Source organism: Falco rusticolus, chromosome 7 (assembly GCF_015220075.1).
Source record: "Falco rusticolus isolate bFalRus1 chromosome 7, bFalRus1.pri, whole genome shotgun sequence".
In the NCBI taxonomy this organism is placed as follows: domain Eukaryota; kingdom Metazoa; phylum Chordata; class Aves; order Falconiformes; family Falconidae; genus Falco; species Falco rusticolus.
This window is the reverse complement of record NC_051193.1, coordinates 43107666-43134184: the sequence shown is the minus strand read 5'-3', so window position 1 is coordinate 43134184 and position 26519 is coordinate 43107666. Positions and strand designations below refer to the sequence as shown.

Here is a 26519-nt window from a genome sequence, read left to right as displayed (position 1 = left end):
TGCTATTCCAGTCTTATGGATAAGAGAAGTGTATTTTGTCCCTTTTGAAAGGCTGGAGATCTCAAGCTTGTACAATCTGTCATTATAGTGATACAGTTAAGAGTGCTTGACAATGCAATTTAATAACCATTTTAAACCGGTGCAAGTACGGAAGTCCTGTTTTCTCTTCTGCATGTTAGTGTCACTACCCGTGCAGTAAATAAGACAAAAGAACTACCTGAAACCTTTACTAGGCTTCTATTCAAAGCTTGGTAAAACCCTGGGGCAAGGGAGCAAGAGAGCAAGGGGTTGGCTTAGTTTTCATCTGGATCAATCCTTGATTGATCTCACCATTCATCTCAACAGCTATTATTTGTGACACAGGCTGGGGGAGCAACAGCACACATGGATTTGGTCAGCCACAAAGTCCAGGAGCAACCCTCAGGCAGATGACACTGATGCACTGGCACCAAGGCGAATACTTCCCTGGGACTGGCTGTTCACACTGGCATCCCTTGCTACAGTCCTGTGACTATGATACCACAGCTGTCCGAGAGCAGATTGCAAAAGGCAGATCTTTCTGTACATCAGCTAAAAACCCAAAAATATTCTTGGCCTTCTTAATTAAAAAAAAAAAAAATTACAGCTGTAAAACCTAGTAACTTTTCTTTTTAAGTTGAAAACTATGTTTAAACAAGTGTTGCTGTTTAATTCATATGCTGCAAGGATTTCCACTTCTGCCTGAAATTTCCTAAATGTAGGGTCTTACAGTGATAATCCATTTTTAAAAATAGGCAGCTGAAGCTATTCCCAAGAGGTAGAAGCTTGTGGATTTACAGTGAAACTGATTCCAGTGTAAGAAAAAGGAAACAGATATTCAGGTTCACCTGATATGCACAACAGTGGTGACAACTTCTCCCCTAATAAAAGACATGACACAATTAGATTGCTAACCTTTCCACTTTGGGAGTTTAATACAAGAGGCCAGGACTTTAAATGAAATGAGAAGAATTAAAGCTAATTCCTACTACAGAATTATCCTCCACTTTTGACTGAAGTCCTCTTGAGAAAGACCACCAGCCTCAGATCTAGGTGCAAACTGCCTTGTTAGAAAAGCTTTGATATTATAATAAAAAGTGACTAAATATTGTGGAGCATGCCTGTGAAAGGTATTACAAATTTAAGTAACTGAATTGAGATAGCAGAAAGGCTCAGGAGGAATTGAATTAAACAAATAAAGGTTTTGTAGTATCTTCTGGTACATCAGGTATCATATAGTGGGTGTTAAAAAGACAGCAGCAGTGCCAGAGTATATACTATGAGCTGGGACTAGAAAAGAGAGAACAGCTGGCAAACAGAAAGGAGGGGGGAAAAAAAGAAAAAAAAAAAAAAGGCACCAAGGACAGTAGGAAGAAAACATACAAACCAGGGACTTTAAAAGGGGAAGGAAAACTTTGATGTTTTCGCAGTGAGCGAGTGAAACAATTATTACTGGCTTTTAAATAGATTTGACAACGCTACCTATTACAGGGTTTTGGTCCATTTTACAGAGAACATATGGTCCAAGCACTAAGCAGATACAACCTGAAAGCAGCCTCAAGCCATGCCAGGCGGGGGGGAAGAGAGGCAAAACTGAAGAGCTCCCCCAAATTTAAGTCTTCTGCCTGAGTTTGAAGATGCTCAGTGGAGCGTGCAGAGCCTGTGTCGCAGCGAGGATCCTCCATGCATTTGAGGTGAGTAAGCTCTCTGGTAAGTGACAAAGAAAAACATGTGCCATTATTTTTCTGAATCGTCTGCTATCTAGGGCAAAGCACTTTAAAACTGTTTCTTGTGACAAATCAGGCAAATACCAAGAAGCACCCATTCTAATGGGGAACCTGGAACTCCTCCCAGGCTCCATACAAGCCCAGCATTGTAAGAGACCAGACACCAGACTATCCCAGCTCACACCCCGTGAATATCCATTGCAACAAATGACTCCTCTCCACGCATCCCAGAGAAACTCTGGCAAGTACTCACCTCCTAAACATCTGGCCCTATTACTACTAATATGGCAGTAACATGTTACCAGCCAACCTTTCCTTCAAGGGATGCAAAGTGCAGGAGATGTTGAGAAAGAACTACAAAGGCAGGTAAAGAAAACTGAAAAATAGTGGGTAAACATTTAACATGCTCCTCCCAAGCACTACCAAGGTATATGTAAAGTCCACGTATTATGTAGAGGCAGAGTAATCTGGCTTCATCAAGAGCTGGAGTGAAAAGAATAAAAAAGTGTGAACATTTAAGGAAACCTGAAATCTAAGTTAACAATACCATTAGCGAAGAGTATAGCAGCCTCTTTTCTCTAGACTGGCCTCAGGGCATCTAATTCTGGTGTCATTAATCTTCAAGCCCAGCCAGCCACAGGCCCCAGATTATAAAAATGCATTCACAAGCCACCTATTTCCCCCTGGGTTCTTAACCAGGACACAGGAGAGGTTCCATTTAAAAATCATTTTATTATTAACATAATCTTCCCATTTAGCCAAGTGTGGGTCATGTATAAGGAATGTCAGTAAATATTCCATTTGAGGCTTCTTTTTACATATTTCCATTGATAAATAAACTCTGAATTCACATAAAAAAGTTAAACTTAAATAACTAATATATTTTTTTGTAACAGGCATACATTGGTAAAATATAAATATTCTTGTACTCAGCCTTTGCTCTAAATAGAGATAACAGTTAGCCACACATCACAGTTATTAACAACTAAAACCAAGAACTCAACTGATTTTCTGGCCTGGACTAAAATAGAGATGGAAACAGAAAATTCACATTTTGACTTTGGGCCAAAAGAGGTTGAGAGGCAGGAAGAGAACGGTTTTATTAACAGCCTTGTTAAAAATAGTCTGCTCTGCCACTGAATTTTAACTTATTCTACATTTGGTAGTTGATTCCATTATAATTTTATGTAACAATCAAGTATCACTAACAAAATATGGCACATCATCCATGAACAATGTAATGATGTTTTAAAACTACCGGGGCAAAAATGTAGGCGATATGAGTGATTTGGTTCTGGCTAGCCGTTTTGTCCTCTCAGTCTAACATTAATATATTGCATCACATCACTGTTTTGGCCACTTTCCCACAACAGACTGGTGTTTGTTACCTGCAGCGCTAAAGTTTTGCAAACTAACCAGTTACCAGGCAGCCAGATACACTGGGTTTCCTCACCCAGAAGTCAGACCAGAATCGGCTGATCGAGATGCCCTCTCAAAGGACTCTGGGGATGATGGTAAAAGGGACCACAGGACTGCTGGCTTCCAGCTCCAGTGCTGTCAGAAAGCATTCAGTGGCAGCATCATCATTGCCTTGAGCCTGCAGCACCTCTCCCAGGCCGTTCCAGACCTCATGGGCCGTGGAGTTCACCTGGACGGCATCTCTGAGAATCTTCTCTGCCAAGCTATAGCGCCCGAGCTGGTGAAGTATCAGAGCCTGCAAGAAAACAAAGGAAAAATGGTTGAGGTTGGCCAGCAGGACTTTCCTGAAGCTCAAATGGTATGCTGCAACAGTGAAATAAGCATAGGTAGCTCTTGGGTTCAAAGTGTTACAGACTATATAATAGGTTTTTGTTTGTGTTTTCTTTTTTTCTTTAAAAAAAAATAATAAAAGAAACAACCTGAAGCAGGACTGGAGCAAAGATCGTAAGGACCTGAGCTTTTGTGGCAAGATCCCACATCTAATGTCCTGCTAAGGCGTGTGCCCTGAAGTGTTTGTATCCTACCTGCACACCTCAGCACCCAGCTCATGTCTTATAGCATCTGAGATCATACACGTGGCACCATCCGCTCTCTGGGATGGCAGTAACAGAACCAAGTTCAGCCCAATGGGCAACAGCCACAGTATCTGACTCAATCTGTGGAACAGGAAGCATGCTGGGACTAATACTGCACCAGTAGTGCGTGTAAGGGTCCAGCAGGCAGAGAACTTCCTCAAGAGATTCCTAGACAGAGATTCTTCATCCTCTTCTGTGGGATGGGATAAAAATCAATACCACACAACCCAAGAGGATGTCCAAACCCACTAGGATACGGGCTGAATGAGGCGGTGGAAATCTCCATCCATCACATTCAGCTATGTTACTGTAACAGAAAAGTCATGGAATGATGCAGTAAGAGTGCTTTATTCCAGGATTATAATAATCCTAACAATGTTACGCATTTTTTCCTTGTGATTCTGTATTACAAAAGGCATATGGACCACAAACCTTTGTTTCCCAGAGAGGTGTCCTGATTACATGCTTATGGATTCTCTGTGACTTCTCCCCTCCCAGCCCCCACTCCTTGGACCATGGATTCTTTTATTTCTCCTGTACCTCTGTCCCTCAAATCCTTATCAGCCTAAGTGCTGGTGACTAGAAAGTACTAAAATTCTATGCAAACCCTGAATTATCCACCATACGTTTCTGGAATTCTGCCCACGAGGCTGACTTTCAGCATGGGCAGACTGCTAACTCCATCCTACAGTGTGACAGAGCAGACCATGCTCTGAAGAACGATATAAAGAACTCTGTATAGTATTGGCAAGTAAATAAATAAATGCAATAAAGGCTAATTTCTATCAGCCTAGCAGATGTTCTCACATAAAGGTGCTAGAGGGCTTTTCTGGTTTTGTTTTTTTGGAGCTGTCAAGTGAGTCAGCATTTCCACAGCAAGTGAACAGTACTTCCAATCAAAAAATCAGATAACTCTCAGGGTTGGTGTTTTTTCCCTGCAGGAAAGTGATTGTCAGTGACTGGTAGGTATCAGATGTGAAACTACAAAAAAAGAAGCAAGGAGGTGGAATATATAAAGGTGGTGTGGCTGCATGTACCTAGCCTTAGTAAAATTAAAGTGTTCTTCATTTTCAAGACAAGTTTCTCTGATTTTCAAAAATCTTCCTTTTTTATTTGAAGATTTGTATATTACATACTAATTAACATGTGAGTTCTTTGAATATTGATAATACTTTTTTTTCCTAAATATGTCAGAGTATTTTCCCCACTTGCTAAGGACACAAGCTGCTCTTTTCAAGGCCAAAGGAAACAACCAGATTTTGCAGATGTAAGCCTGTTGATGGGAACAGAAACATGTTATGTCACATCTGCCCTATTCTGTATGGAAAAAAGCGTGGCTGAGATTTTCCAGGTGATAGAACTAGGGCAAATACGAGCTGTTTGCCTGCTGTTATTCTTTTCAAAGAATTTAAGCTATTTAGCACTGGTGAAGGACCTGCTCTTGCACGGGCAATGAGGTCACATCCTGTACCCTCACGTTTTGAGGGCACAGCTTTTTAGAGGGAGAGTCTCCCAAAAGTCAGTCTGTCACGGGTGTCTCAGGCTGGGATGGTATGAGGAATCCTGCCTTGGGTAGCAGCACTGGGAGAATGAGCTTTGATTCCAAAGAAGCAATGTGGAGATAATGAGACTTGTTTCACACAGAGCATCAAAAGGTCAGTGACATTTGGTCACTATAGATGTAGGCAGAGCTTGAACAAGTGATCTAGAGAAAGAAGACATAATACTCTGATTCGTTAGTTCTCTCAGAATAATGGTCAGATATCATATATTGTGAGTGTCCAGTTTGTAGATCTTCCTGGATTACTTTTAAAATTCCAAGGCACAGAACACTTCATATCATTCATGGTCCTTGTTTGACTTAGCCCTGTCAAGCATTACACTGCAGATCCCAGGGAGAAGGAGCAGGCCTGCCTATCTCGCAGCAACATCCTTCAGTGACTTCACACCATCACTCATCCAAGCAAACTGACCTCCAGATTACCAGCTGTCAGCATATGCTTGTTCTCTGCACCAAACCCTTCAGGAACAAAACTCAAAACCCAAACCACTAAAACAAGAAAACCCTAAAAAAATTCTCAAACCAAAACTCCTCTAAGACTTCCCAGAAATCAATACAAATTATCCTAGTCCTTCACGGTGTATTTTCCTTTGCTTCCTAACTGGAAACAAAATCTCGAAGCTACCAGTTCTGGCCTTTACCTATTTAGCAGCAAATGTACAGACAACATTTATCTGCAGAATAATCTTACGCCTCTTGCTTTATGGCTGGAGATGGGATTGAACAACCCATCGACTCTGCAGAAACACAGAGGGGTACCTAAGTGACATATGGCTCGCACCTTCAGACTTGGCATCTTAGTTTAAAACCTAAGCAGAATGCCTTCTCCCTATATCCTCTTTATAAACAGGCACATATACTTTTAAAAAAATAAATATGATAGGAATTCTGGAATGTGAATAAGTTAGAAAAACTGCTATATAATAATTTCAGTAAATAATAAGAAATGTAAGTAGGAAAACACCCATTCTACAAAAGAGGATGAAAACAGTAAGCTCCTAAGGAATTACAAAAATCTAGGCAACCTGTTTGTTCTTTGTACATTTTTGTGTGCTGCAGCACTTGACAGGTGTTTAAAACAACTGCTGGCACCCTGCTAGGAGAAAGCAGGATCTTTCCTGCTATCGCACCTCTTTCCCATGAAAGACAAATAAATTTATGACATTTGCTTCTAACACAGATATTAAAGCTTCTGATGTGTGTGGGCTTCTTCATTTTGCAGCTCAGTACAAATTTTGTTTATTATTTTCGCCTGTGTTTGGTCTGCTGAGAATTCTGGGGTTCTTTTAGGGTTGTTCTTGGTTTTTTTTCTGGCAAACCACTCATCTTCCCTAAGTGTGTTAAGGCTTCCAGCTTCTGTGTGTTCAGGATTTTATTATGTTTTAAACTCTCTAAGTAAATCTTACTTTTCTTCCAGCCAGTTCTACATTGTAGAGATTGTGTTTGTAACTCAAAAAACTCCAAGAGAAAACTCTAATCAGAAGTGGCACACAGGTGGAAAGGGAAGGGAATCTCTGAAGAAACAAGAGACCTTTTTGTGTCATCATCACAAGAAGTGAAAGCAGTGCTTCATGCCTCCAATTCCTTGATATTTATACCAGCCACTTTGAATAATCCACAATACTCATGGAGACCCTGCAGGGGCTGGCTTCCTCAAAAAGAGCATCACTGTGCACTGCCTGTGACAGGGAGCACTGTAGTCACTACAAACAAGTGATGTGAAGCTTGCGTAGAACGAACAGAACAAAACCCTCTAGGAATTAATAAAAAACAGGAGGGGAAAGTGCTTCCAACTTTCTTCTCTGCCACAGGTTATTTTCAAGATCTTGCCAATTCTATCCCCATCCAGTCTGGAGGCATGGGCTCCCTCTAGGTGGTCAATGATTTCACACATTTTCTCCCTCAATCATCACCCTCATGCTTCACCTTACGTTGCCCCACATACAAAACTGCTGTTCTTTGTTTATTTCACCAAAGCATCTGTCCAAGGATTGTTTTTATACTGCTCAGCCAAACAGGGCCCTACCCCTGACTGAAGGCCCTTGGCACTGTTGTCAGAACAGAAGTAATTTGTTATTTATTCCTCAGTATCTCCTAGGCACCTACACAAATACAGCCCGGAAAAATACCTACTGAGTCTGAATAGGCAGGAATATCTTAATGTACCATCCAAAACATTTGGCTGAATAACTTTCATTTATACTTACCTTGCATGCGTTAAGGAATGGGAATTTTAACTTCTGTATTTTGTATATTCTCTTGGGACTAATCATGTTTAGTGTTTTAATTAATGACACATCACAAGAATTATGAAAGCGGTGATACAAGTAGCTAAGAAAAAGTTAAGAGGATATAGAAGGCAACAGGCTGATCATGAGAACTAGGATAACAGAAATATGCCAAAAGTCAGTAAAACAAAGTGGAAAATAACACAACGGTAACACAATAATTCTGCAGCATGGTAGAAGCCTGTCAACCAAGCAGCGTGGGAGAAGGACTCGGATATATCCCGCAACCACAGGACGACAGTGTGAAAAGGTGCCAGTGTGAAAGGGGAAAACTCAACTGACATCAGGAGAGGTTTCCAGTAGAGAGTAGGAGAGCAGAGACGTTAGCAGCTGTGCCTCCTTGTCCACCTTGTGCAGTCGCTTCTATTCAACAAAGGTCATTCAAACTGCTACAGGCACCAAAAATGATTATAGACACAATCAATAAAGATCTTCATTTACAGGAGGAGACTAACAGACTTGGTTTGTTTAACCTAGCAAATCAAAAGCTGAGAGGAGATGAAGGCTATAAAAACAGTAGAGAGAACAGAACAGAGAAAAACTATTTTAGAGAATAATGTTGGCACAAGAATACATGTGTATAAATTGGCTGTGAGTAAGTTTACCAAAAAAAGGTGAAAACATTCCTGGCAATTGGAGCAGAGGGATTTTGGAACAGCCTTCTATTTGCAGTAGCAGGGCACAAAATAGTGTTAAGACTGAGTCCTACAGGAAAAGCTCACACGCTCTGATGGTTATGAGGAGACTTGTCCAGGGGGCCTGGGGAGCTTCCACTACTCCTGTTGCAGTATCAGGTGCCCTCTCAACTGTATTAAGAGGAGAGTGACAACATTTTCATGCCTATAGGATATTGCTACTCAATGCTTCTGTTGTAAGTACAACCTTCTTTTGATTCCTTGGGTTACACTGAAGAAGTAGGTGCAGAGAAGTGTCCAACCAATGAATACAAAGATTAAAAACCAAAATTATGGTTGATATACAGCCTATTTCTGAAAGAAGAAAACTAGCATGACAAAGTTAATGGATTCTGAAATCTTTCAATCCATGAGGCCTTTTTTAAAAAAAGTAAACAAACAACTAACCCCACACCATATTCACAGTCTTTTGGGCACAGAAAAATGCATAACAAAACTTTCAAATGCACGTCAGACAAGATGTTTAATCAGCATTCACTTCAACAGGATGTGAATCCTTACTCCACCTAGTTAACTTTCAGTATGTCACCTGTCTGTATCCGAGATAAACAAGATACCTGTAAAATTTGGTCTATGTTGGTGGCACAATAAAAGCAATAATTACAATTAATACCTTCTTCAATAAGCCAGAATTATATTTTGATATATATTGCACATGTCAAAATTATACTTTGGCATAGTTATATTTTCCCTTGAGTTCAAGTTCAACATATTAAGGTTATTTTTCATTTAGCTAAATGTAAGCATTTTTAAAAGGAAAACCATTCAACTGAATTCTCATTTCCAAATGCAGCTTTACACAGTCTCCAAGTAAAACCTCTGGTTAGCAAAGGCATCGTTATTTATTAATAAAATGTTATCACTCAAGAATCTGAACAACTTGATACAAAAATCAATTGTATAATGCTGTAATTGCTTAAACAAGCATGTAGTGTAGTCTTCACTGCAAAGGCATCTTTTTTTCTGCAAATAGGCTTTCTCTCTTTGCAAATTATTCTGTCATAATGATTAACTAAACAGTCAATGAAAAACAGACACCTAGTAAAATAAACACAGGACACAAATGGAAAACTACTTAAAATAGCTAATTTCTAATTCTGAAAACATGATTAAAACTAGCCATTTACAGGAGTCTGGTAAAGTCACTTTTTAAATTTGCTTTTAGGCAAATGAGAAGCTAACATTCAAATTTTTTCCATGGAACTAACTTTTTTAAAATTAAAAGCTGTAATTATCACCCATCATATGTCTCACCAAACCAGACCTTTACAATAAAGTGCAAAACAAGATTTGCGGTAACTGCAAAAAAAAAAAAAAAAGGTAACACCATAAAGATCACTGTGGTTTCTTCAATGTGACTAAAAATTTCTGCTCAAGACAGCTAGAGTTTTCTTAAAGTTTAACTGTCTGACTACTTCTCCACTCCTCTTGGAAAATAAACAGTTCTCAATTTCAACAGGAGTACCACTTGTGATTTTTACTTTTATTCATTTGATATCAAGAGGAACTATTTCATTTTCTCTAAGAAAAACATAGACTATAGGCAGGAGATGTTCTCAAAAGCAATGAAATTCATTTCAAAGTGAAAAAAATATAATGGGAACTTTGACCATGAGTCCATTTGCACCTTTGTCTTCTTCAGAGAGAATGCTGAACTCAGCCCTGAACTCTCTCCTGACTAAAACTGGTAATTGGGAGAAATGGAGAGTACCAGAAGAAATGTTGCTGAACCACATGCAAAAAAGCACCAGAGATGCTTACGATGTTTAAGAATTGCAGCCTGTTGACCTGCAAAAGACTCAGTTATAGAGATTTGAGTTCTACCAGATCAGACCTACTAGGAAAAAATTAACATCTATGTGACTTGTTTGCTAAAGAGCTTCTAAATTTGTATGATGCAGACCTTATTTAGCTAAAAATTATCCCTCAGAGCTAAAAGTTTCCCTTGCAAAAACAACAGCTATAAGAAAACATTGTAAGCATATGAAAATACAAAATGGACCGATTTTGCTTTTAATGATGAGAGCAGGGAGACAGAACAACAGTGGAACCTGTTGTACCTGCCTGCTTCACTGACGACCTGCTAAGCCCAGTAAGCTAGCAGCTGTAAATGTACAATTAGATACAGAGCTATACAGATGTGGAAAATGATGATTTAAAACTTACAATAAAAGGCCTAAAGAACGCACTACATCCAACTCTCCAGTAATTTTCCCAGTTCACTGTTTTATTTCTTTTAACAGGTCCCGGTCTGCCTAAGAGAGATTCAACTTTCAATTGTGGTATGCAGAAACACATGATAGAAACATCCCATCTTATCTAAAAAACTTGAAAATTGAGGATTATGACCATAAACAGTTACAAAATTTAATATGCCACGTATGCATTGCAAATTCATATGCACTGTAATTTTAGCATCACAAAACTGCCCCTTGTTACATGCTGCTTTTTCAGCCTATTTTGCATGTGTTAAGGTGGCTGCTATTTTCAAACAAATCTATCAAACTTGAAGGTTTACCAGAGACTTGACAGTGTTATGCTATAATAATGAATCAGAAGAAGTGTTAGTGAGGCAAAATGAGAAGAATTTGTCATGATATATGGAAAAATAAGTAAAATGCTGCAGCTGATATTTCCCATCCGCTGTGATAAAAATACACATTTTAATGTATTCTATAATCAATATTTTACACTTATGTAGAGTGAAATAGCACATTATTTATATACTGTGCTCTCCTATTTTCCCCTTAGCTGATGAATTTGTGCTGAAACATGCCCATCTAATGGAAGTATGACTTTGCACAAGAAATCATTTATTAACTCCTTCTTTTGAAGGTGTATACCAAGAACAGTTGCATATTTAGTCATTGTAAGTAACTATTTTCTGCAAGTGCGAAAAAATTGTGACATGGTGCATCAGTTTGAAATAAGCCATTCCATCAGAAAAATGATGAGTAAACATAGTTCTGTCTGCAATGACAGACACAGATGCATTTTAATGCAGGGATTATGAAGGTTGCCCATCTTACAAGGTTTAAAAACAACTGGATTGACCACCAACGATTACAAGATTATTTTCCATAAAATAATTGAATGTATTTTTTTTTTAATTGGAAAGTAAAATGCGACATATATATAATTTGTTTCCAAAACTCCTTAGCTTTTTTCCTCTAAAAATGCAATTCTTTTGAATAACAAAAAGCGTTTCTTCAAATATGCTCAAAATAAACCTTCCTAGCAGCTCAGTATGGTTGTTTTTTTTTTTTAAATGACAACCAGCTAGTAACACTGCAGCTCATCACTCACTAAACCAAAGCAAAGCAACTGAAGAACAAGTATGAACCTGTGCCTGCAGCCAACAGTTTTGTTCCTTGCCTGTCCCAAAACATGGCCTGTACTACGTGTCCCCTCCTGCCCTGTCCCCCTCACTTGCCCTCCTGGACCCCAGCACCCAGAACGCTGTGCCACCGCTGCAGCAACTTTGCTATTTCTTTACCCTTCCCCCAGTGCCAACACACCCCCTAAGGTATCCGATTGCTTCCCCTTCTGCAAAACACTTGTTGCTAGGAGAAAACCTACTGCTTGGCAACAGATTTTTAAAACAACTTTGGCTTTGTTACTCACTGAACTTTAGATTGCCAGCATGAAATAACGAACGTGCATGGTTGTTAGTGCATCTGTGTATTTATAACCCCCTTGAAAACATCTGACCCCTTCCAACGGGGATGTGCTTGCCTTTTAGTTCCTTACTGTTCACAGCCCATAATGCAGAAAATTTCAAAACTGAAGTTTGTTTTTTAAAATTCCTCATCATAGCCTTCCACCAAAATGGAAGCTCTTGGGGGACTTCATTGCCTGTTGAGACAACGTGATCTTGCGATAGCCTCCTGGAATTTTGATTTACACTTTATGGGAACATCCTATCAGCTTATAAAAACACAGAATGACTGCCACAATATATTGCGAGAAATCGACTATAGCAAACATACTGGAAACAAATAAAACGCCTTACTGATAGAGTGAAACCATTAGTGACTCCAGAGATTATCTAACTTTTTATCACCATCTGAAAATTATACTGAGGGTCTTATTTCATATGCTTTATCTACATGCACGGTAAAACCACAACAGTTCTCCCTTCAGAAGTCGGATGGCTACAGCTCTGGCAAGTACTGCATCACTACTGGCACCAGGGAATAGTTACGTACAATCCCAGTCCTCAGATTATGGCCCGTCCTGAATTTGCAGTTCTTGTCACCTGGTGCAGATGTTTTACACCTCCTCCCAGCTGTGACACCATGACGTGACACTGAAGTGTAAGTGATTCATCTCTCAACCACCTCCCTCCATCCCGAAACTCAGCAGCCATGTATCTTTCCCTCCCCTCCCTCCCAGCACTGAAACCACATCAGTGTCTTCTCTCCTGTCCCACAAACAAGAAAAGATAATTTCCGAGATGTACAGCATCCTTCAAGTACATATACACGTGCGCTGAAAACCAGTGCTGGAGATCACGGCTACAGACAGCGCTGCTTATGAAATGGGCCCACAGTAATTTCCTTAATTGAGTATATTGTCATTCATACACTCACCCCTTTTCCCCTATGCAGACATTTTACAGATGCAAGCGCATGACCTAACTACAGTATGTTCACTACTGAAATCCTACCATTTTACCAGTCTAATCTGTGGCTGTATTTCAATATTGCCTGGTTTCAAAAGCAACGCCAGGTTTACTACTGCATCATTATGCTACCTACGGAGACTCCTAGGTACTGCTTGTTACTGATGCCATTATTTCCCAGGTTTGAGTCAAAGGGTCAGAAATAGAGAAAATTGTATTTTTGTTATTTGAGACTTAGGACCAATATAAAAGTGTTTTCAATACCCCAAAGAGGAAAAAAAAAAACCAAATCCTCCAAAATGCAGAATACACTAGAGAAACAGAAAACCTCTGACCAAAATTCTTGAAAGAAGAAGCCTCCAAGTCAGCCCACTGAGTCAATATTCAAGCATTTGAGTAAAAGCTGGGTTTTTCACAAGAACTGTGGATACTGGGAATTCAGTGTCCTTAATCCACTGCCTAAAGACTAGATTTCAATTTAGAACATCTCAAGGTTCCTGGTTTTGAAAGCTTGTACTCAATGCAAAGTTATCATAATGTCAAGAAATTCATGTTCTTTTGTCCATCACTCAACTGCTGACAGGATCAAAGAATAAACAATAAGAAACAGCAAGCAACAACTTTTTAAGAAGCTGTTTTTCGTTAATGACTTCTTTTCTATAAAATCACAATGAACATACTGGTAGTGTGTGGATCCTGGAAATAGTAATTAGGAAAATTTATCAAATGTTGTAATGAAGAAATCAATCTGAGTCAGGGGAATAGCTTGTGTATCAAAAAGAAAAATCAGAGTTGCAGATCCAGCACTAGGTTCTGTGGTTAAAATTTGAAATTACTAGAACCGTCAGAGGTCAAATCACTTACTTCGGAGATCTTTAGCTAGATTGTCACTGTACTGAAAGTTAGCACTTGTAGTCTAGACTCATACACACTCAAGGCTACAGAAACTAGCCCTTCCTTGTCTGAACTTCTGAGACTATGGAAAAGGAATCAGAAGTGAATGATGCTGTTCTGAAGTATCTTTTCTGCATTTATCACGTGCGTTACTCTCATATATTCTGACAAATGCTGCATTAAACATTCAGAGTCAGAACTGCAGTATAATATAAAAGATGACCAGTCCTATCATTATTAAAATAAAACAGAAACTCAAAGATTAAAGCACATTATTCACATTTTTATTCCTTTTGCCCTTAGCCAAAGAGACTTTTGCATGTAGAAGTACATACATACATACGTTCTAACTATGGCTAATGTCACTGTTTCAAAAGTGCTATGACACAGCAGCACATACTACACTGGCATTGCAGTAGCCTCTAAGAAAAAGAGGTTATTTTTAATATAACATTAATAAATATGGTTTTAGAGCATCCTCAGGAAATGGCCCATTTCCTCCCCGCCAAAGCTGACATAAACTGCCATCTGCTCCTCAGGCTCCATGCACTACAATGGGAAGAGCCATCTTCATGGCAGTCTGCAAAAACCTCGCGGCATGAAAGGGAACGCATCTCCTTTCTCCCCCCCACCAGATTCTTAAATGAAAGGCAGAAGCTGTATGTAGACTGCTAACCTGTCAGTCTGACAGGACAACTGCCAGCAGATCCCTCTTTAAGGGAAGGCTATTTTCAGTGTGAAGGGAAGGCACACACCCTCCCATCTGCGCACCATCAGGCAGAGCAGCAGAGCCAAGCCTCAACCATTGGCTAAGAACGGGCTTTTAGCACTTGCAGAAAAATAAAACAAAACATTTATATACTGACTTACCTCTCACAAAACCTGAAAAAGTCGAATATACTGAAAACTAAGGAAAAAAAGCTTTGTACATTTAAAGAGAGAAATCCAAGCAGTGGTATTTTGGAAAAAAAAAAATTAAACGCACTAAAAATAACATTAATGTACCTTAACACATGAGCTTTTGGTAATACTAATCTGGAAGCAAACAGATAAATATCATTATCACCTACCTTTTATAATCCAACTCCACAGAAGCCCATCAGGTTGACTCACAGCTATCTTTTTGTGGATCATTGTAATTTTTTTACTTAAAACTTGCCAAAAAATAAGGTTATTTTCCTTTTAATTAACACCAGCTCAGAAGAGCCCTCTTAAGTCATTCATTTTGCTCCTCTGTTGTTACAGACAACCTTAGCACAGTATTTCTTGTTCCACAGTGTTTAGACTGTAAGTTTTATGAATCCACTCCAAATCGTCTTCCCAAACTACTCCCTAGCCAGTTTGCTTTCATTTGTTCCAGTGCCAATGTCACCTAGCCTTATTTTGATTATGCATGTTCCTCTCATGTTTACAAGGAGCATAAATTATTACTGAAGTCCCCTACTCCTCCCAGGGAGTGCTCCAGAGACTTTCCAGTGCAGTCACCTCGGTGCTCACCGTGTATAAGGACAACACTGATGTGAAGTTACAGGCCAGTTTTGTCACCCAGCCACTTGAGATTTACAAGAGAGTCACTAGCCAGCCTAGGAGGAAACCCCACATGAAACCAATGCTTTAGTTCACACGGAGGGAACGCTTGCCCTGTTGGCCAGTCTCAACTGGTTTTACTGGGTATGGCAGTCTCTGTATTTTGGGGACATGAAGCAGCCAGTGGAGCATGAAAAACACCACCTTCCATAAGGAAGGAGAAATCTGTAGACTTACGAAATTAACGGTGAGACTACACTCTTGAAAAGATGGTGACATTGATAACTGGGACAACATGAAGCCTTGTGTTGGGCTTGACTAACTCATGAACAATGAAGATGTAGCTCTTGCAGAACAACAGAGATGCAGCTTAGATCAACTAGTACCTCAGCTCTTTGTTCTCCCCAGTCATTTCCATACTCAGTGTTGCTCTTGCGTTTTATATTTGTGAGTCATCGTATTTCTTTTTCTGAAGGGTCTCCAACTCTCACTTTTAATCAAACTGATGCCTTTTTCCTGCAACTGCTCTTCCCAAGCAGAGGTAGTATACTAACTATGCTACAATCTCTGTTAACTTAGGTTTCACTAAATATTACTGGACTAACGACTTGTTATTTCATCTGCTAGGTCTTCCAGAATTCTGGCCAACTCCTCTATACTCTTCCACCAGCAAGTACTTGCCACCATTTCTGTACTTTCATTTCCACTACTAATTTTACTTTTGCCATCCATGATAAATATCACAGTCCTGTGAAAGATTGAGGCAAAAGACGAGTTTAATGCAGTTATGGACTGTTTATAAATGGTTACCCATCACTGCACTGATTGACACAGCATGTTAAATCATATGCTGTGGTTGGTTTATGGCTTTTGAAATCCATTTTCCAAACTGTATAATAAATTAGGGCACAAGGTTAGAATCTGCAGAGAAAATGTAATTCCAAATGCTGTTTCGCCCCCAGTCCTTTCCTTCGGTTAACTATTGTCAGCTGACAGGCAGCTGCTTCCCAGAGTGTCAGAATCTTTCCATTTGAGCCACTTTTCTAGTTCACTGGAGCACAGTTGGCAGGAAGAACAGAAGAATGGCAGAAGAGGCACTCCCACACAAAGCTAGGTTTTGATCAGAATAAGCAAACTGGGAAGTTAATGCTCACCGAGTGAAGCACTGAAATGCAGAGTGGCAGCTTCCACTTTCAAGGATAGGGACTACAGCAACAGTGTGGTTAGGTGGGGAAGGTGGGAATTCTGGAACTCAAGGCAGTCGCTGAGTCTGAGGTGAGATACAAACATTTCCTACCGGCTATTGTGTTAAACATCTGAGGATTTTATCTTCAGCAAAAATATGCAGAAATAAATGTTACATTAAATCGAATGTAATGCACATAGCAGAAAGACTACACCTACTAATAAAACCTCCTCCAATTTTAGGAAGCTTAGGGCTTGATTCTGCAGCAAATGAGATGAGTTTGGATGCCCAGCCTAAAGCTACATGGTTTATTTTCTATAGAGATCACCAGCTGCTCACGCTATCATATCACATTTTTAAAGGAAATTAAATTCAATGTGTCAATTACTTTAATAGATCTGACAGCATTTCATATTGTTTCAGACTTTATATCAAGAACAGTTATTTCTGGCAACTGTAACCTACCAACTTCTGGCTAGGCGTTCCATTAACATGACAAAGCATAATCGCAGACTGTATTTTTGTCATAGGGTTTCGTAGCCCTCTGGTAAGTCTTTGGGTCCTTGACCCTCATAATACCATCTGTTCCGATGCCATTGTGGCTACCACTTTTTCAAATGGTCATAAATTAAAACCCAGACAGAATCCCAAAGAAGCTACAGTCAGCTGTCAGGACAAACTAACAAGGACCATGACAAAATTGGGAACTTAAATGGCTGTGCAGCTGATATAGGTTCACTTGCTTGTTTTCTGAACATTTGTAACCCACTTGACAATGTCTGCCTTAATTTATTACTTGCCCCCATTTAGAAAATAAAGGGTTTTTCTTGAAAATAAGAGGATATACTTTTAAAACTATTTCTTTATTTTAAATTACTTCAAGTTAGCAAAAACCACTTACCAGCAGAGAAAATTTAATTCAGAAACCAAGGCAAAAGCAGTCCTCTCTTTGAATAAGTCAGACCACCTCTGATAGAAGGCAAGAATTTTTCCGAATTTCTACCTAACACAACCGTTGACCATGTAGATTTAGAGCTCTGAAACCATTGTCACACTGTACTGTACAGAAAAAATTTTGAACTGCATGATTTGTAAAAATTTTTTCATTTCCATAGCCCTTCACTGATAAGGTCTTTATAACACTCACAACTCACTATTTTGTCTGAATATGTTACGCTATCGAGTCGTATAGCTAACTAACCTAATGTAGCAGAATGCATTATGTTATGTTCTGGAATAATTTTAAGAAGTTTACTTTTAATAACTATCTCCATGAGCACTGACCATTATGAAGCCTGGTTTGGTGTTCTAATCTCTGTGGTTTATATCCCTGCAGCAGAGAATTTACACACACTCACTCTTATGTGCACTTGCTGATATCTAATAAAAATTAGAAATTATGAAACAGCCTTGGTAGCCTTTACTCCAGCCTCTATTTTTGTAATACTTGCGTGTTTTTTATTTTTATTTTTTTTACATCATTCCCTCTTCCGTCCAGATGAAACTGGCTAAAGAATTTAGCCATTTAGCCATGAAGGCAAAGCTGACACACAAACAAACAGTAATGATTTAGTAAGCCTGATTTCCTAAGGATATCAGTCTTAAATAGCAAGTTCAATGTGTGCGATATAAATAGTGTATCAGTAGTGGCTGAGGGAGATTGAGCACACTGAGCTGCAATGAATTACTTCACCAGCATCACTGATTAAAAAGACTAATCAATGAATTAAAACCTAGAAAAAATGTGGGCTCAAATGTTAATTTCAGCTATGTTCATAGAAGAAACAACCATAACTTCACTTATGAAGTTTCCTGGAATAAGAGGGAAGCATTTAAAAACATCTTAGTATTTAGAAAAAAACTGAAGAATCAAATGTCTGCATCCTAATGGGCCTACTAAGCCATGCTGTATTGCTCAAGTGTTGTAGGTAGTGTCACTCCTCACAGTGCTTAGCTTTTAACGGTTCTGCCAAGTGTTTTGCTAATGAACTGCTTTGCTTGGTTCATCTGAGCAGTACTAAAGACTGAAGATTTCTTCCAGGTCAAATGCTTTATGTGAAGATATGGGGCTCTTGAGTAGGAGCACTCCATTTTAACATCTCAATGTTTTGATAATACTTCTTTTCTCTTCAGTTCTCCGCCAGCTCTTAAGGAAGAAAAGCTGTTTCTAAAAGCAACTTTAAACTCAATGTAAAGGCTGTTTCTTGAAAGCCGGCTTCCTTGAAGCATCACAACAGCATCTATTAAAATGCAGGATTTCTCAGATTTGTGTGAAAAAGCCACCACACAAGTATAAACTACACAAATCTTTCTGCAAATCTCTGACCTGAAACAAGCTGCAATGCATTGTTATGCAAAGGGGTTTTTTAGTTTCCCAGACTCTGAAGTGCATCTTAGTACAAAACTACATTCAACTTCAACATCTGGACAATAATAACTATTTACAACCGTTCTGACAAACTTCAAGGTAATAAACTGCCCTCTCTTGTTTACCACCCACTAATTACAGAGTGGGAGCAGAGTTATGTTTTGCCACACCTTACCAAACTGATCCCCTTTCCCAGAGGATATGATCCCTCTTCAAGAAAAAGCTAGCCTGAGAAATCTTACTCAAAACTGTATTTATTGCATATAATGGTTATTACATGAGCACACAAACAACAACAGCAAAGGAAATTTGTGACATTAGTTCTCCAATCTGACGTGAGTATATATGTGCTCACCTGTTCGTGTTAGGGTCTACAACACCCTCCAATTTCCCCCAAGGATGTAAAACAAGACTTAGCTCTTTATTGTTCAAACCCAAGTAGGAGTCTGATTTGTAGGACAGGAAGATGCATCAAAGCATAGATCTGAACAGAACATCTGACAAAAACTAACAAGCCATTATAACAAAAGTGGCAATCTGTTTTCCTTCAGATCTCTATATCCACAGACTTCATACTTAGTGCTGGTTTGAAGTTAGCTTTTCTTGAGTTTTGAACTTTTTACCAAGTAATAACTTAAGATAAGAAACAAAGATCTATCGAAGCCATTTACCCTCATTACCTATGAAAGTACATTATTATGAAACAGTGCTAAGGTTTAACTGAGCTCTCAAAACCAATCAAAAAGGAATCATAAAGTACTGTTGCCACAGATACTTCTGAAACAGTCTGCCATGCAAACAGCCATCTCCTTCAATCATCTCAACTGTAATGACTTGAGAAATATTATATTCATTGAGCAAATCCAAGACAACATTGACAAAATCTTCCAGAAAGAAAGATAGTTGCAGGAAAGAGAGATGTAGGTAAACAAACTGATTTATTATTTAAAAGTATTTAAAGTTCTGGAGTGGATTTGAGACAAGGGCCTCATTTTATTTGGCTGAGCTGAAATGGCTATCAAGGAACTGCCCCATATCCCTTTACCTAAACTGCATGCAAAGGCACTATCAAAAACATAAACTTTCACTGATAAATGACAGAACTGTTTTAATCATCTACATTTTAATAGGAGGTCTATCAGCGACACTACTAAATTTAAGTATCGTAAGGGAAAACCCTCCTAAAGCCTGCCAATCATTTGCAAGTCAAAACCCACGTAAGACACCCTGCAGGCTCCCTTCAACAGGCAGCAGGAATATTGATGCAGCTGCCTTAACCAGATTGGCTGATATACTGGAGATCCCTGTAGGGAAAACGATGTTTTTGAGACTAGACAGGCACTGTAAATAATAAGCACAGGCATTAAATGTGAGTCCCATGAATCTGATGCTCAAAACGAGAAATCAGGAAGCTTGTGTTGTATTTAAAACTAGGTAAATTGCAGCATCTATGCCTCAGATTCCTCGTTTCTTGACTGGGAGTAAATAATACATACTTCAGGGCAAATGTATTTGCAACACGCTGTCCACTCAAAGTTGTTATGAAAACAAATACTATAACCCTTTTAAAATATCTAGACTTTAAGTTTAGAAAAAGGGTAAAAGAGATTTCTATCATTGTCTTACTATCTGCCACACCAACTGTCTTAGTTGCCACATCTGCATCCACTCAGCTTAGCCAGTTACTTCGTATTCCTCTAAACGTGCTCAGATGCTTAAATATTCATGCTTAAAAATATAAAGATCTGAAACTAAAAATGCAGCTATACAACCAAATGTCAAATATTGAATTCAAGACTTAAATCAGGTCTTGGTTCAACAATGGAAAAATTTATAGTGTGAAGGTAAAAAAAAAAAAAAAAAGACTATAACTAATGGTACTTTTTTCAAATGCCAAGAGTTGATTGCAAAGTCTGTGTTTTAAAAAAACATACATACTGGATTCATACATACATGATTAACCGTTGAAATTAAAAAGCTCTTACCTTTTTGCTCTCTATAAAATCCATGCACATTAGTATCAGAATTAAGAAGATGCAGATCAACACTGCACTGCTGACTGAAAACGCGATGAAAGCCTAAAATAGCGTTCTGTTTTCAAGTTTAGCATTACTAAGTCTCACTCATGATGTATTTTCCCACTCATATCAGTTTAGCCAAGTAGCGTATCACAACAGAAGTGGCATTAAAAGCATTAACACTAAATCTGCGTTCACTATGTTTCATGTAAAATGAACTTGGATTAAAGACATGGTGGATATATTTACTTGTAGACAGCAGAGTACTGGAAAGAGTCTAGTTTTAGAAAACATTGATCCTTGTGCTTTTACACATTAGATAACTGGCTCAAGCAAATAAAGTGTACCACATAGCCTCTGATTTAGATATAGACTGTACCCCGGTTAAACATGATCAGCTTACTATGGCTTCAGTGAGCTGGCAGGGTGGACCAGACTTTTCAATCGTTACCCAATTAAGTCAACAGCAATTGAAATTCAGACCATTCTTTCACAATGCCAGAAGTACAGCATCAACACCAGTTTACCAAGACACTGGCTTGTAACTTTAGTGTTGATGTTAATTTTACATCACGTCATAGCAACAGCATGAAAAGATCCTTTTGGCTCAACAGAGAATCAGATTAAAAAGGCATCCAGACTTTCAAAGTAAAAGTAAAGGAATTTTCTTTTTCAAGCCAATGTAAAAACAAAAACAGAGAGATCCAGATAATTAAGCTATGAGAAATGGATTATCTCCATCCTAGAAAAGGAGAGAAAAGAAAAATAAAAGAAATCAAAGACTAACTAGCAAGTTAATAGTGGAAGCATTTTTACTACCAAAAAGTAGTATACTGTTTGTATTTCAAAAAGAAAAGTATTATTTTCTGTCTAAGTTGTTCCTTAGAGCAAATGTTGAAGAAAGGAATGGTTAGCAGTATGGTATAGGGAAAAGTGGAATAAAATAGTTATGTGTTTATCACTGGTGAGACACTAAGCTAGCCTGTACAGTAGTTGATTAGATAGATTAATTCCAGGGGGAAAAAAACCCAAAACACCACCACCAACACCCCCCACAAAAAAAAACCAAACACAAAACACCAAACAAACAAACAAACAAAACCAAAGAAAAAAGCCTTACAAAACTAACTTTTCTGGATTTCAGTGAAGTTTCAATATAGCTCAATACAGGAAAGCTAATCAAACTAGAGATGGCATACAGCAGCGTAAGCATATAAAAACGAGTTAAGAACTAGTTTCCACTAGTCCATCCATCCATAAGGGATGGATGATGGTGAGTAGACTTCCAGGTTTGGCCTCAGGCCATACCTTAGTTTAAAACACTGTCTTAGCACATAAGTATCAAGAGTGACAATGAAATTTGATTGCAATGAAGTTACAGTAGAGAAGAAAGTAATCCAAAGGCTTTTAGTAAAGAGCTGCTGCAGTCCACTTTGGTTTTGTGGCACGTGCAGCTTTGGCCACAATGGTTTTACATAAAAGACCATTCTCATCTCTTATTCTCTAACTCTTGTTACAGAAGAGAGCAGTCAGTTTTATTTAGAGAAAATACTGGCCTTCTGTAGTGAGATGCAGTATGCAAGGTGGCCAAACAGCTCATCTCCTCTCCCCTACTGAGAAACCAAGAGATGGCGGCTTTCTGAAGAACAGTAGCTGCACATAACTTTCTTTATACCATTTACTGTTACTTGTTGAAAAAATATACTCTAATATGAAGAATAATGGGAAAATAACCATTAAACCTTAGAAAGGAACAGTTTCCAGTTGGACAAAACACAGTTCAGATTTTCCCATGAGTTAAAGCTCACTGAAATAATTGCCTCCTCTGTTAGTTTGATCATCTAGATTAAAAAAATATCCTGACATAAAAAATAGCCTGGCACTAACCTTAAAGGTCAATACTTTAACTCCATCTAAAACAGTTAGCTACCAGAAAACACAGTCTGTGTTTAAAGAAAACTAATCTTGGAGAAATTACATTATGCTCTCCATATACAGTAAGTTGGCTGAATCCTTCCAAAGTGCAAGGCTCAAACCATCTTTCAGCTGTAGACTCATGAGCAAGGGAAGGACTGCTAAGTACAACACTGACTAGCAGGGAAGTAAAGCTTCAGGAAATGGAAAAAAGGTCTTCAAATAAAATTTAAAATGAGATGAGTTGGAGAGATAAAGAGACATAAGAAGACTGTACCAGGCTGGGGATTTGCAGAAAAAACTCTGTACCAGAGTAGACAACTTATCTGGGGAATGCAGCTGTTTGACATAACCGTGGCAAAAGCAAGCACTAAAATAATTTCTTGAGGGACAGTGGCTTCCAGATCTCTAGTTTTGCATTACGGTAGGCCACCTTCTGCTTTATGAGGGTACAATAAAGCACCGTTCTTAAGAACAAGAGGATTTTAGTTCCTAGTCAGAAAAAAGGAATCATCATTGATTAGGTAACTTCTGGTCCTCTCAAAAGCAGCCCATTGTCTCAGGAAACAGCTTGTGCTAAAGAAAGCCAAGCCCTGCTATGATAGATGTAAAGCAAAAAGCAAAAGCTAATTCCATCAGTGCACCAGAAATGCACCTGAGAACTGCAAGAGATTTATAGCAAAATACATGCACTGATAACTCATAAGCAATTTTGTAATAACATTTTATTATAACAGGGGCTGCTAAAGAGCTCAGCCTGACACTTTGGCTACAGCGCTGCAAGTCTCTCCCACACATTTACTAACAACCACAACTAAACCACATAAAATGGTTTATCTCATTCAGGTTGCTGTTGATAGTAGCATTTAGTTCTATTTCACCAGTACGCAAAGTTACCCAGCACAAGAAATGAAGAAAAAAAAAAAAAGACGTGTGTAGACAATGACTTCATGCCTTAAATGTTTTCCTGTAGTTAATGAGTTCTCACCTACTGAATTCTGCAACAGAACCTCTCTCAGGAAAAAGAAAATAAAATCCCTTTCATTCATTTAAAGTTGAGGATGGCTGGTTTCTCCAGCCTTTGTCATATTCTTTATATTTACCCCAAAATAAATCCTTAAAAGTTTGTCATTATTAATTATATGAAATTAAATTATAAGTGATTAGATGCCAGATGTTGCCTGCAAGCAAAAGCCCTTACAGACTACAGTAAAGACAGCCATGCATACCAGGTACCACATAGCCTTGACTGCTGTATAAGTTCTCCGCTCCAGCCATAAAGTAATACTTTAATAAATTCAATGAGCACAAAAATGCCCAGAGAAGCAAAATAATCATAATTAGCACAGTGCATACTTCAGCAGAATGACCTAATTTAAAAAGTGTTTTGCAAAGCAATTCTCATATTGAAAGGCAATTACACAGAGTGAAATAAAAATTGTATTTTTGAGATCCATGCAAAAAAACACCAGCAAGTATCCACAAAAAGGGATGTAGGAGACTACAAAGGATAGTAGGGGACAGCACACATTTTCAATTTCTTCCAGGCCTTCTCTTGTTTTGATTTTATTCTTTTTTTAAACAAGGAGAACTTAAATATCAAGAGCAACTATTAGCACTTTACTGACACAAGGCCTCCTGGCCATATCCTGAATTACTGGGACCAAGACTACTGACATTCTCATTCTGTTACATTAGTCTTGCTTGTCAGTATTTTTCCGCTATTAAAAATCTTTATTTTTTTCCCTCCATCCTCTTTTAGGTGGCCAGTTACACAGCAAAAGACATGGAGGAAAAGGCAAAGATTACTCTGGATATCAACAAAACCCAAGTGACAATGACTTACGTGTAGTCAGCCCTTTAGATGGTAAAATGTGCAAGGAGATGGAAGGACTCTGGAAAGACTCTGGATAGAATTACCCTAACACCTACAATAAAGGCCGAAAAAGTAAATTTTTCATTATGCTGAGATCAGATGCTTTTACTAGCTTGCTGGTCTTTCATCATCTCTGTTTGGTACTAGGAAGCAAGGAGATACTTTCCATATAAACAACTGTAAAGAGTCATAAATATTTCATGCTCTTTAAATAATGCTAGACATCTTTGCCTATAGAAGCCTCAATGCAGATCATGAAGGCATCCTTGAATGTCCCATGAGAAAACCATCAAGAAAGAGACAGAAGCAAAAAAACTTTATTTGTGAAGATCCCATCTGAGGCTTTTCAGTTGCATCGTTTTGCTGCTGACATTTTGGTATGGACATTTCCCAACCATATTGCATAAGCAGGTTGCATGAGGAGCATGACTAGAAATATTTTGGAATAAACTGCCCATTCTTGCAGTTGCATTGTATCTGCATGCTTAAAAAAACCCCTAAAAAATCATTAAATAGCCCAAGTATTAAAAAACTAGCCAAATCGAGCATATAAAAATATCAGACTGACAACAATCAGAAATGCATCATTATTAACTAGCTATCACAGAACAGGCCATTTTATGGAACTGAGGGGTACTGCAATGCCTGCAAGACAATGACCAGTGGACAACAACTAGGTTGCATGGCACATGGTTTGGCAGCACTTCACTTTTATAGTGCAAAGACACTAAGATGTGTCCAAAATACTAAGGCAGGCTTGTACAACAGAATATGTGTATATATTATCCATGCATTTATGTAAGATGAGTGAATAGAGTTGAGAAAGATCTTAATCTTTTGCATCTTCCTTCCCCGTGATTGCTATGGCAATGCACCATGGAAATGAGGAAAGAAAAAACAAAATCTGTGCTTTGTGGATTTTTACTACTGGTAAAAATAAGGAGAGTCTTGCATAATAGGAAGACTGCAACTATTTTGTCTGCAAACAAGTGTTCCCATCATGTTGTCTAACAGAAATCATTACCTCTATCTACAAAGGTTGTCTTGCTGGCACTCCTAGAATCACAAGATGACTGAGGTAGGAAGGGACCTACATCCAAATTCAAAGTGGAATCACCTCAAGTGGATTGTCGAGGGTTGTGTGCTGTCAGATTTTAAATATGTCCACATATGTGAGACTCCCCAGACTATCTGGGCAAGTGGATCTATCTTACACACCTATCTGAAATACTGTTACCTTTATGCAAAAGGTATGTGATTGCACTCTTGTTCTCCAGCCCTTTGCCTGCCAATTACTTGAAACGGACAGTGTAGGGCAGGGAATCCCTCCTCAGATGATCTGTTAAGATGTCTAGCAAAAGCAAACCTCTGATCCAGGCTAGGCCGTTGTGATCTATGGATTTTATTCCCTGAACTTGAAGTGACACTTGGTTGCTACCTACCCAATTATGATAATTAACCCATACTTGCTCTATGTGAAATGAATTGGTAATAGCTCAGTTTTGGTAACAGGACCCAGTTCAAAGACTTAATGCTATAAAACATGAACAAAAGCTTGAAATGAATGCTACTTGTATTTTGAATATTGAAAACAAAGATTCTTAAAATCTTCTAAGCAAAGAAAAGTAACTTTGGAGTAATACTGCACACTATAGACTGATCTGCTGCAACAGCAAATTGTGATGAATTATCTGATGGGTGGAATTTTATCAGTTCCACACAATACAATAAAAACACTGGAATGACTCGTGACCTGCCAAATAAAGAGG

At 38.5% G+C, this 26519-nt stretch overlaps 1 protein-coding gene across 1 annotated transcript in view; it reads right to left on the bottom strand.

Annotated features, from left to right (window-relative positions):
* Positions 1 to 2457: 2457 nt before the first annotated feature.
* Positions 2458 to 26519, bottom strand: part of TTC7B (tetratricopeptide repeat domain 7B) — a 144633-nt gene continuing 120571 nt past the window's right edge. The window contains exon 20 of the mRNA XM_037395034.1: positions 2458 to 3459. Within this exon, the coding sequence (XP_037250931.1) occupies positions 3238 to 3459 (222 nt within the window). The 3' untranslated portion in view covers positions 2458 to 3237. The remainder of the gene's footprint in view (positions 3460 to 26519) is intronic.